The following is a 13,236-nucleotide window of genomic DNA, read 5'->3' as shown; positions in this document are numbered from 1 at the left end:
GAGAAGATGATGGTTGAGACGTTTGAGGTCCAAATTTTGACGCACAGAACCATCCTTGGGGACGACAAAAAGATTTGAATAGAAACCCTGAAACCGTTCCCCTGGAGGTACAGGAACAATCACCCCCTGGAGAAGCAGAGACTGGAGAGCCGCTCGAAACTGCTTCGCCAGAGGAGGAGACCGGGAGCGAAAAAAGCGGTCCCTCGGAAGGGATGCAAATTCGATCCGGTAACTGTTGGACACCACGTCCCTGACCCAAGTGTCTTGAATGTGAGAGGTCCAAATGTCTCGAAAAAGTAAGAGACGACCTCCTACCCGAGAAGAAACCGCGGGTGGGGGCCTCACTTCATGCAGAAGTGGGCTTGCGGTTACCTGATTTGGGTGAAAAACGGCCGGACCTGTTGGAGTCCGACTTCCAAGACGGGCGAGCCCGGAACGAGGGAGCCTTCTTATCCCGCGAGGGCGCCTGCCCGGACTTCCTTTGAGAAGTAGGGCGAGCCTTATTTTGAGGTAACAAGGAACTCTTACCTCCCGTTGCCTCGGAGATAATCTCATCAAGGCGTTTGCCAAAAAGACGGCTACCCGTAAAGGGAAGCTCAGTGAGATCTTTTGGAAGCGGCATCCGCATACCAAGCTTTAAGCCACATAGAGCGGCGGAGAGCCGCTAGGTGACCCACAGCATAGGCAGAACAACGGGCTTCCTGCATGCAAGCTGCGCACAGAAAATCTCCGGTATGAGAGCATTGGAGAGCCAAAGCAGATAGATCCTCCGGGGGGATCCGGCTAAGATATCCTCCTGACGGAGCTTTTGGCACCACTCCGACAGGCCCTGATGGGAAGAAGAGAAGAGCCAGCAGCTTCAGTGGCAAATTTCGCTAAGGATTCCACTTTCTTGTCCGTGGGATCCTTGAAGGCAGCGGCATCTGCCAGAGGCAGTGTAGTCGCCTTATTGATCCGGGAAACAGGTGGATCCACTGAGGGAGGGGAAACCTCCTTAGTGACAAAGACCTTGTCAAATGGATAATGATCTTGAATTGTCTTGATTCCCGGGAATCTCTTGTCTTGGTGTTTCCATGCGGTTTCCAGAATGTCGTCAAAGTCAGCGTGAGAGCTGAACTTCTGAGGTGCAGGCTTAGCACGATGAAAGGAAACTCCTGGATTGACATCTGAAGATCCTGGGTCCTCTAGATGAAAGGTGTCTCTTAGGGCTGTAACCAAAGAGTTCACCGTTGCAACTGAGTCCAGGCGGTCCTCTGAGTCAGATGCCGGCTCGGAAGCCTCGTCCACCAGTTCACCAGGGGAATGGGAATGAGTAGAGGCAGTCCTGGAGGGGGGCGACTCTGACGGAGTACACGGCTCTGGCGTGGCAGAGCGGCGACTCAGAGAACGTCCTCTGGAGGAGCGACGTTTGTGCCCAGATGACAGGGGCGAGCGGGACCCACGAGGGGAACGCTCACGTCTATCTGAAGACTCATTGCAAGAGTCAGACGAGGCACCCCTAGGCCGCTTGTGAGAGCGTGAAGTATGTGGAGATGGGGAGCGAGCCCTTCCAGAAGTCCTGCGCAGGGAAGACCCCTTCAAGGCGGACACCACTTCCCTGGAGGCCTTAGCCACCGAGCGGGAGACTTGGGTCAAGTCAGCCATATACTGGGTCAGGGAAGAAACCCAGGCTGGGGGAGCGGCTGGATCCACCCGGACCGAAGGGGCATCAGGGGATCTGGGGGAGCAGTGGAGCAGGCAGGGCAAGTGGGCTCGGCAGAGCCAGACATCTTGGTATTACAGTGCTTACAGAGATAGTAAGTCACTGAGGTTCCGGGTCTCTGTTTAGAGGGAAGAACAGCTCTGGGTACGGACATAATGTGGGAAAAGAAGGGAGATAGGAACTTTCTCACCCTAGTCTGTGTCCCCTGTCAGCTGCAGTGAGGAAACTCGCTCAGTGCAGCTAGAGAGTGAGACAGGCCAGCCAATAGGAAAAGGGGGGCGTACCTGAAGCAAGGCACTAACTAAGTGACCCCTTCCCACTGAAATTCGCACCCACGGCACTAATTGGAGGCTGCTTCGCGCCTCTGAGCGCTCCCAGCCCTGTGGGCGGAGCTACAGACCGCCGAAGAGAAACTGTCATGGCGCCCGTTCCTTGTCCCGAGCGCACCTGTCGTCCGTTTGTGCGCTCGGGGGAATAGAGCGGGCGGCCAATGCCGGCAGAAACTGCCGGGGAAAAGAAAGAATCCGGTACAGAAGCACCCGGCTCATAGGAGCGCCGCGGCTATCAGACGCGATAAGGCGCTGCCGGCAAGTGCCGCGGCTGTCAGCAGCGATTAAGGCGCTGCCGGCAAAGTGAAAGTAAGCCGGTGCTGAGAGCGTCCAGCCCGGGACAGCGCCGCGGCTGACAGCCGCACATAAGGCGCTGTGAACGAAGTACCCCGAAACACACACATAAGTAAAGTGCTGGAATAAGGCGCTGTGAAATAAACGCACCAAGCACCCACACACACACACACCTAAATGAAGTGCCCCATATATGGTGTCCCTTCATGGTGCCACTGCTCCCCCCAAAATAAAGTGCAGCCCCTGAAAGCTAGCCCCCCCCAAAAAAACTGAATGTGGGCCAAAACAGGGGGTCTCCAGCTGTTGTGAGTCCGTACCTAAGGAGAAAAGGGGGAAAGTACTTACCTTAATCAGAAGAACTTACTTAATGGAGTCTTCAGTGAAGTCTTCAGTCAGCTTTAGTTACCTGCATCATGCCTGGCTGCTATGCGCGAACGAGGCGAGCAGGGAAATAGGGGGACCCGGACCCGTGAGGTACCACCCAAGCGCTGACCATTGGCGAGGGGGGGTTAACAGCGCATATACGCAATGTCTGTGCCCCCACACTTGCAATGGGGAAACGGGGAACCGCAGTCCCTGAGTCCCCACCTGAAAACAGAAAAGAAAAGGAATAAAAAACTAACACGTCCCTAACTAGGAAAACAGAAAATCAGAAGACCTGGACTGGAGCAACCCAGACCACGTCCACCTCCTCAGACACTAAGCTTAAACTGACTACCTCAGAGCCTGAAGGCGGGTATATCCTGCTGGGAGGAGCTGACTTTTTTTTATCACCATAGTGTAACCTCCTAGAGACAGCAAGATACACCCCACGGTCTGTGTCCCCCAATGGAGCCGATAGAGAAATGACTTTTTAACACTACTAGGAGTAGTGAATATTCCACTATAGTTCTAAACCGTTTAGTGGAAGTATGTGTGTGTATATCGTAATCTTAAAGGGGTACTCCCAGGGGAAAACTTTTTAATTTTTTTTTATTTTTATTTTTTTTAATCAACTGGTGCCAGAAAGTTAAACAGATTTGTAAATGACTTCTATTAAAAAATCTTAATCTTTCCAGTACTTTTTAGGGTACTACAGAGGAAATGGTTTTCTTTTTGGAACACAGTGCTCTCTGCTGACATCTCTGTCCATTTTAGGAACTGTCCAGAGCAGCATATGTTCGCTATGGGGATACTATGTCCTACTCTGGACTGTTCTTAAAATGGACAGAGATGTCAGCAGAGAGCACTGTGGTCATGATGTCAGCAGAGAGCTCTGTGTTCCAAAAAGAAAACCATTTCCTCTGTAGTGTTCAGCAGCTAATAAGTACTGGAAGGATTAAGACTTTTTTTTTAATAGAAGTAATTTACAAATCTGTTTAACTTTCTGGCACCAGTTGATTAAAAAAAAAAAAAGTTTTCCAGCGGAGTACCCCTTTAAGATTACGATACACACACACACACACACACATACTTCCACTAAACGACTTAGAATTATAGTGGAATATACACTATTCCTAGTGCCTAGTAGTGTTAAAAAGTCATTTTCACATAATCCTTATTTCTTAGCCATGAGTGTAAATATTATTTTTTTTTTTCACAATGTTTTTATTGCATTTTTAAACCGAAGAGATATAACATATTACGTCATTGGCATATCAAGATTTACAAATGAGCATATATATTGCTCTTGAATCGGAGGAGCATGTTACACATATTCACGATTGGATCTATTGGGTCAGAGGAGGACCTTATTTGAAGATTAGTAACATTACAGTAACAAAAGGAAAGAAGTTAAAACAGTAAAACAAGAACTTAATTTATCTCCATATCTTCTATAAGAGTTAATCTAATTACCTAATCAGGTCTTGTAGTTGGTATAACTGAGGAACTAAGGTCTCGAGGGCCAGCTTGATAATTCCCCTTATTACAGATGTTCAGTTATCTGGTAATATTGGTGTAATCCGCGGTAAGTGCTACCTTTTTAGTGATATAATAAAAGTGATGTTTTATTAGGTCCCCCCTTTTTTTTTTTGTTCGATGTCTTTACAGGATTGAATTTGGGAGATTACAAACAAAAAGGTTCTTCAGTGTTTTTGTAAGGTAGCTTGTAGAGGTGAGCAAACTTACAGTAAATTGGCTCGTAGCGAACCTCGCAGCTCGGCTGTTGATTACTTTAGCCTGCGTAAATTAGTTCAGCTCTCCAAGGGCTCTGGAAAAGTCCGAGATGACAGTCTTAGGTCTCAAAGGTCCGTATCCACCTTTTCCAGGCAACTGTAGCCCTTGGAAAGCTGAACTAATTTATGCAGACTAAAATAATCAACAGCCGAGCTGCGAGGTTCGCTACGAGCCAAATTACTGTAAGTTCGCTCAACTCTAGTAGCTTGTTTTTTTTCGTCTGAAGAGTTGTAGTTTTTGTTAGTATTGTTTTGGTTTACAAATGTTTTTTGTTTTTTTTATTTAATTTTTGAAGGCAGGAACATAAAACACCAATTCTTACATTGTTACACTTATTTTTTTTATGTTTAATTATTTTAGATATATATGTACTATGAACAATGAAAAGATCGGGTCATATTGATTTCAGCCTTCTATGATGACGTAAGGTACCCAATGGCTGGTGGAAGGCCATGATGTCTCCAATGGGTGACCAGCGTCGTCTTACGGCACAAGTCGGCCGGTAGCAGCTCAGTGATAAATCAGATCGCTTCTTTCATTCCTAACAAGGCCTCTGCAAAATTAAAGCAGCGATCTGATTGGTTGCTATGGGGAACTGGGCAAATTTTCCTCTGCACAGGTTTTAAATTGTCACCTAAGAGTCGGTACGTTAACACTATGGTGGAAATCCATCAGCGCCAGGAAAACAGGGGCCTGTGCTGCCACCAATGACGGCAATGCAGTCTCTACATGTTCGTTGGGGATACATGGTTAGGGGATAAGATGTCTAGGGGCGGAGTACCGCTTTAAGGTTACGTTCAGACAGTGGAATATCTGCAATTCAGCGGAATTACAGAATTCCAACAGAATTTCTGTGGAATCGTGTGTTCTCAAAACAATTCAAAACTCCAACAGACTTCAGTGGGATTTCGCAGCGAAATTCAGCAAATTGCAAGACTGGTTTGTGAAAAGTCTATGGGCAGAAAATTTTGGCGGGATTCTTCCGCAGAATTCTGCAGGGAAATTTCACCATGTGAACATACCCTTAGCGGGCAGTACTGCTGTAATGACACCAGCTAGTGGCAGAAGGCATTGTAAAGTGGTGGCATACTGTCATGTCCCTGGCATGTGGGTGCACCCATCGACTTTGCCAGCTGATAGCATGGTTAATCGTTACTGGGTGATGGCGATTGATACTTATCTCTGGGATATCCAACCAATAAATACAATTGTAACTAATAATTTTTTTTTTTTTTTTTTTTTTACTGCAGCAACATATGTCAGACAGCTGCCGCCAAGACAAATAACCCAGCACAGTCACAAGATGTACTACTGTACACTGTCACAAGTATCAGCCTCAGGAAACAATATTAAGTATGTCACCAGGTGAATTGATATTTTTTTTTTTTTTAGATATAGAAATAGTATCCACATGAACCACAAGAGGGCGACATCTCATCATCGTTTACCCTTGGTTTTGCTTACAAGTAGGCTCGCTATGCCAGTGTTTCCCAGCCAGGGTGCCTCCAGCTGTTGCAAAACTACAACTCCCAGCATGCCCGGACAGCCTTCGGACATAGCTGATTGGGAGGTGTATAATACTAAATATCTTGATTCCATGGAGATAGCAGCAGTATACAAATAGAGCTGGAAGGGAAGTGTATAACTACTATATATCCTGATCCCATAGCGATAGCAGCAGCAGTATACATACAGAGCTTGAGGGGAGGTGTATAACTACTATATTTCCTGATCTTGTAGAAATAGCAGCAGCAGTATACAGATAGGGCTGGAGGGGAGGTGTATAACTACTATATATCCTGATCTCATAGAAATGGCAGCAGTATACAGATAGAGCTGGAGGAGAGGTGTATAACTACTACATATCATGTTCCCACTGTTTCCTGACCATGGCGCCTCCAGCAGCTGCAAAATAGTGTTGCTCACGAATATTTGCAATTCGAATATTATTCGCGAATATCGCATATTCGCGAATTTGCGAATTTCGCGAATATAGCGCTATATATTCGTAATTACGAATATTGTTTTTTTTTTTTTTTTTTTTTTTCTTTTTTCACAGTACACATCACAGTGATCACCCCTCTCTGCTTCCAGCTTGTGTGGTGTAAAGAAGGCTCTAATACTACTGTGTGAGACTGGCGTGCGAAAATTCGCATATGCGAAAATTAGCATATGTGAAAATTAGCATATGCGAATTTCGCATATGCGAATTTTCGCCAAATACTGATTTTGTATGTGCTAAGATTCATATAAGTTAATTTTCGCATACGCGAAATTTCGCATATGCGCAAAATAAAACGAGAATATAAAGAATATGCGAATATTCGCGAATATATGACGGATATTCGTCCATATATTCGCGAATATTCGCGAATTCGAATATGGCCTATGCCGCTCAACACTACTGCAAAACTGCAACTCCCAGCATGCCCGAACAGCCGAAGGCTGTGACCGACTCAGGTGACTTTGATGAAACTAATGTATTCATTCTCGTTGTTTTGTATAGAAGAATATGAGTAGTATATCATTACCTGCACGGACTACAATGGAAAATTCCTGCCAGAGACGTGACAGTGTGTGACACCATTTCTAGGCCACCACTGTACAGTCTGGAGGGCAGCCAGGGCTTACTGCACTTTGCCCCCAGGGCACTCAATGGGGGGTAGTATGAAAGCTTTTGTAAGGAAATTAGTATGCTTAAAATTGTCCTCTTCTTACCCCTATATCTTTTTTATTTTTCCATATACGGGGCTATATGAGGGCTCGTTTTTTGCACCATGATCTGTAGTTTTTATTGGTACCATTTTTGTTTTGATGGGACTTTTCGATCACTTTTTATAATTTTTTTGTATATGGAGTGACTAAAAATCAGCAATTCTGGACTTTGGTATTTATTTTTACGTTAACGCCATTGACCGCGCGGTTTCATTAAAGGGGTACTTCGTCCCTAGACATCTTATCCCCTAACCATAGGATAGGGGATAAGATGTCTAAATGCAGGGGTCTGGCCGCTGGAACCTCCATGGTCTCCGGGCCGGCACCTCGACATTCTGAACATAGGGGGAGATTTATCAAAACCTGTCCAGAGGAAAAGTTGCTGAGTTGCCCATAGCAACCAATCAGATCACTACTTTCATTTTTAAAAAGGCATCTGAAAAAGGAAAGAAGCGATTTGGTTGGTTGCTATAAGCAACTCTTCCTCGGGACAGGTTTTGATAAATCTCCCACATAATATTCAGAATGCTGGGATCGGGTGGCCATGGATGTGACATCACGCCACAACCCCTCCATTCATGTCTATGGAAGGGGGAGTGACAGCTGTGGTAGCTCGCGACGCCCCCTCCTATAGACATTAATAGAGGGGCGTGGCGTGACGTCACATCCATGGCCACCCGATCCTGGCATTCAAAAAATAATGTTCAGAACGCCGGGGTGCGGCAGACCCCTTGCGATTGTGGGCAGACCCCTTGCGATCAGACATCTTATCCCCTATCCTTAACGACCAAGGACGTATATTTACGTCCTTGGCCGGCTCCCGCGATATAACACGGGGTCACGCGGTGACCCCACGTCATATCGGTCGGTCCCAGCATGTATCTGAAGCCGGGGCTAATAGCGCGATCGTGGTGCCGCGCGCTATTAACCCTTTAGACGCGGCATCCAAAGTTGAACGCCGCGTCTAAAACGAAAGTAAAAGCTGTCCCTATGGGAGCTATAACCCTGCAAAAAAAAGTGGAAAAAAAAATAGTTAATAAATGTCATTTAACCCTTTCGCTAATAAAAGTTTGAATCACCCCCCCTTTTCCCTTAAAAAAATACATATAAATAAATATAAACATATGTGGTATCGCCGCATGCGTAAATGTCCGAACTATCAAAAATTATTATTAATTAAAGCGCACGGTCAATGGCGTACACGCAAAAAAATTCCAAAGTCCAAAATAACGTATTTTTGTTCACTTTTTATATCATGAATGGGTCAGAAGATGACAATTTTAAATGTATTAATTTTCCTGCATGTAGTTATGATTTTTAACAGAAGTGCGACAAAATCAAATCTATATAAGTAGGGTATCATTTTAACCGTATGGACCTACAGAATAATGATAAGGTGTAATTTTTACCGAAAAATGTACTGCGTAGAAACGGAAGCCCCCAAAATGTACAAAATGGCATTTTTTCTTCAATTTCGGCGCACAATGATTTTTTTTCCGTTTCGTCGTAGATTTTTGGGTAAAATGACTGATGTCATTACAAAGTAGAATTGCTGGCGCAAAAAATAAGCCATAATATGGATTTTTAGGTGCAAAATTGAAAGTGTTATGATTTTTTAAAAGTGAGGAGGATAAAACGAAAGTGCAAAAACGGAAAAACCCTGCGTCCTTAAGGGGTTAATGTTATATTTTAATAGTTCGGACATTTCCGCAAGTGACCACAACATATATGTTTATTTTTGTTTGTTTTAATTTATTTGAAAAATGGGGAAAGGGGCGTGTTTCAAACTTCTATTACGGGAGGGGCTTATTTATATTCACTTTTTTTTTTGCTATTTTTTTTTTTTTGTCCCTATAGGAGACTATTACATGCAATCTTTTAATTGCAAACACTGGACAATGCTATATTCTATATTCATTCTCATTTAGCCTGTACACCCAGTCGCGTTCATCCTGCCTGCATTTTCCATTACAGTAGAATCGCCCCATGTGAAATCCTTGTTTTACCCCGAGTGACTTTTACATGGGAGAATCCCCACAAAGTGAAAGGCTGCCGCCAGCTCTTTACTGTTCACTCCTATTGTTCTCAATTCTCCTGATAACAAGTCTCATTTAATCTGTGGCCTCAGTTTACCTGTGACAGGAAAGACACTACCACCCATATATTTACCAGGCAAATCACCCACCTGCCATGGACACATCGCCACGTCACCTACCGTGCCCTTCAGCATGATAATGTTATCGTATAGAAGTTCATTTCATTAAATGTTCTGTATTATGACTAATGACTTTCATCCCTGACTACCAGTGTTTAGCAGTATAATGAATATCCGTGACTGATAAGATACTCCTACTGTTTGGAGCTGTATTATAATAGTTTTATTCCTGTACATAGGGGCAGTATTATAGTTGGTATACGCTTGTATATAGGAGCAGTATTATAGTAGTTATATTCTTGTATATAGGAGCAGTATTATAGTAGTAATCTTGTATATAGGAGCAGTATTATAGTAGTTATATTTTTGTATATAGAAGCAGTATTATAGTAGTTATATTCTTGTACATAGGAGCAGTATTATAGTAGTTATATTCTTGTATATGGGAGCAGTATTATAGTAGTTATATTCTTGTACATAGAAGCAGTATTATAGTAGTAATTTTGTATATAGGAGGCAGTATTATAGTAGTTATATTATTGTATATAGGAGGCAGTATTATAGTAGTTATATTCTTGTATATAGGAGCAGTATTATAGTAGTAATCTTGTATATAGGAGCAGTATTATAGTAGTTATATTTTTGTATATAGAAGCAGTATTATAGTAGTTATATTCTTGTATATAGGAGGCAGTATTATAGTAGTTATATTATTGTATATAGGAGGCAGTATTATAGTAGTTATATTCTTGTATATAGGAGCAGTATTATAGTAGTTATATTCTTGTATATAGGAGCAGTATTATAGTAGTTATATTCTTGTATATAGGAGGCAGTATTATAGTAGTTATATTATTGTATATAGGAGGCAGTATTATAGTAGTTATATTCTTGTATATAGGAGCAGTATTATAGTAGTTATATTCTTGTATATAGGAGCAGTATTATAGTAGTAATCTTGTATATAGGAGGCAGTATTATAGTAGTTATATTCTTGTATATAGGAGCAGTATTATAGTAGTTATATTCTTGTATATAGGAGCAGTATTATAGTAGTTATATTCTTGTATATAGGAGCAGTATTATAGTAGTTATATTTTTGTATATAGAAGCAGTATTATAGTAGTTATATTCTTGTATATAGGAGCAGTATTATAGTAGTTATATTCTTGTATATAGGAGGCAGACTTATAGTAGTTATATTATTGTATATAGGAGGCAGTATTATAGTAGTTATATTCTTGTATATAGGAGGCAGTATTATAGTAGTTATATTCTTGTATATAGGAGGCAGTATTATAGTAGTTATATTCTTGTATATAGGAGGCAGTATTATAGTAGTTGTTACGCCGAGCGCTCCGGGTCCCTGCTCCTCCCCGGAGAGCTCGCGGCGTTCTCCTCTCTGCAGCGCCCCTGTCAGACCCGCTGACCGGGAGTGCTGCACTGTCACTGCCGGCGGGGATGCGATCCGCGTAGCAGGACGCGCCCGCCCGCGGGTCGCATCTCAATCTACTCACCTGTCCCGTACCCCGGCTGTCATGTCCTGACGCGTGCGGCACCGCTCTCTAGGGCGCGCGCGCGCCGGCTCTCTAAGATTTAAAGGGCCAGTGCACCACTAATTGGTGCCTGGCCCAATCAGTGTCTATTAGCTTCCTGCTCCATGTGTACATAAACCCACTTCCCCTTCCTGTCCTTGCTGGATCTTGTTGCCTTGTGCCTAGTGAAAGCGTTTTGTGAATGCCCTTACCAGTGTTACCAGACCTTCTGCCGTTGCCCTTGACTACAAACCTTGCCACCTGCCCTGACCTTCTGCTACGTCTGACCTCGCCTCTGTCTAGTTCTCCTGTACCACGCCAGTCTCAGCAGTCAGTGAGGTTGAGCCGCTACCGGTGGACACGACCTGGTTGCTACCGCCGCAGCAAGACCATCCCGCTTTGCGGCGGGCTCTGGTGATAACCAGTAGCAACTTAGAACCAGTCCACCGGTACGGTCCACACCAATCCCTCTCTGACACAGAGGATCCACCATCAGCCTGCCGAATCCTGACAGTAGTTATATTCTTGTATATAGGAGCAGTATTATAGTAGTTATATTCTTGTATATAGGAAGCGTTATTATAGTAGTTATATTCTTGTGTATATAGGAGGCAGTATTATAGTAGTTATATTCTTGTACATAGGAGCAGTATTATAGTAGTTATATTCTTGTATATAGGATCAGTATTATAGTAGTAATATTCTTGTTCATAGGAGGCAGTATTATAGCAATTATATTCTTGTACATAGGTGCAGTATTATAGTAGGTTTATTCTTGTACATAGGAACAGTATTATAGTAGTTGTATTTTTGTACATAGTAGGCCTAGTACATAGAGGGAAGTATTATAGCAGTTATATTCTTGTCTATAGTAGCAGTATTATAGCAGTTATATTCTTGTATATAGGGGCAGTATTATATTATAATATATTATATTCTTGTACATAGATGGCAGTATTATAGTGGTTATATTCTTGTGTATAGGAGCAGTTTTATAGTAGTTATATTCTTGTCTATAGGAGCAGTATTATAGCAGTTATATTCTTGTATATAGGGGCAGTATTATATTATAATATATTATATTCTTTTCTTGTACATAGGAGGCAGTATTATAGTGGTTATATTCTTGTATATAGGAGGCAGTATTATAGTGGTTATATTCTTGTATATAGGAGCAGTATTATAGTAGTTATATTCTTGTACATAGGAGCAGTATTATAGTAGTTATATTCTTGTATATAGGGGGCAGTATTATAGTAGTTATATTCTTGTATATAGGAGCAGTATTATAGTAGTTATATTCTTGTATATAGGAGCACTATTATAGTAGTTATATTCTTGTATATAGGTGCAGTATTATAGTAGTTATATTCCTGTATATAGGAGCTGTATTATAGTAGTTATATTCTTGTATATGGGAGCAGTATTATAGTAGTTATATTCTTGTATATAGGAGCAGTATTATAGTAGTTATATTCTTGTATATAGGAGCAGTATTATAGTAGTTATATTCTTGTATATAGGAGGCAGTATTATAGTAGTTATATTCTTGTATATAGGAGCAGTATTATAGTAGTTATATTCTTGTATATAGGAGCAGTATTATAGTGGTTATATTCTTGTATATAGGAGCAGTATTATAGTAGTTATATTCCTGTACATAGGAGGCAGTATTATAGTAGTTATATTCTTGTATATAGGAGCAGTATTATAGTAGTTATATTCTTGTATATAGGAGGCAATATTATAGTAGTTATATTCTTGTATATAGGGGCAGTATTATAGTAGTTATATTCTTGTATATAGGAGCTGTATTATAGTAGTTATATTCTTGTATATGGGAGCAGTATTATAGTAGTTATATTCTTGTATATAGGGGGCAGTATTATAGTAGTTTTGTTCTTGTATATAGGGGCAGTATTGTGGTAGTTATATTCTTATATATTTATATATTCAGCATGTAACCCACACAGAATTACTGCTCTATTCATGTTCATATGAACTGTGGATGATGTTGCTTTTCAAGTGAATTTATGGAAATAAATGCGGGATGGAGTAGCGAGCTTCAGAGTTACGTGACTCCCCTCCCATAATGAATTCACATTGAGTACTCCTTTGGGTGGAGAGTTCCTTTGGGGTCACCATTGAGTACTTTTTATTTGCTGTGTACAGACATATCCTAAGAGGCGGCGGGGGGGTGTATTGGCATGTGTGGGGTTAAGCTGCTTTGGTTCAGAGTCTATGCAGCACGGACATGTTTTGATGCCCCGGTTGATCACTCGCTGTGTGTTTGTGTGTGCAGACAGCTACGTGCAGACTGTCAGTTTTACATTAACAAGCACTGGGCCT

General features: G+C 42.2%; 1 protein-coding gene across 1 annotated transcript in view; it reads left to right on the top strand.

Annotated features, from left to right (window-relative positions):
• DNASE2 (deoxyribonuclease 2, lysosomal) overlaps positions 1–13,236 on the top strand; it is a 199,224-nt gene that overhangs the window by 90,321 nt on the left and 95,667 nt on the right. Inside the window, exon 8 of the mRNA XM_056570370.1 lies at positions 5,733–5,835. Within this exon, the coding sequence (XP_056426345.1) occupies positions 5,733–5,835 (103 nt within the window). The remainder of the gene's footprint in view (positions 1–5,732; positions 5,836–13,236) is intronic.

Source organism: Hyla sarda, chromosome 4 (assembly GCF_029499605.1).
Source record: "Hyla sarda isolate aHylSar1 chromosome 4, aHylSar1.hap1, whole genome shotgun sequence".
Classification (NCBI taxonomy): Eukaryota; Metazoa; Chordata; class Amphibia; order Anura; family Hylidae; genus Hyla; species Hyla sarda.
The sequence above is the reverse complement of the archived record's forward strand: the minus strand, read 5'-3'. Positions and strand labels throughout refer to the sequence as shown.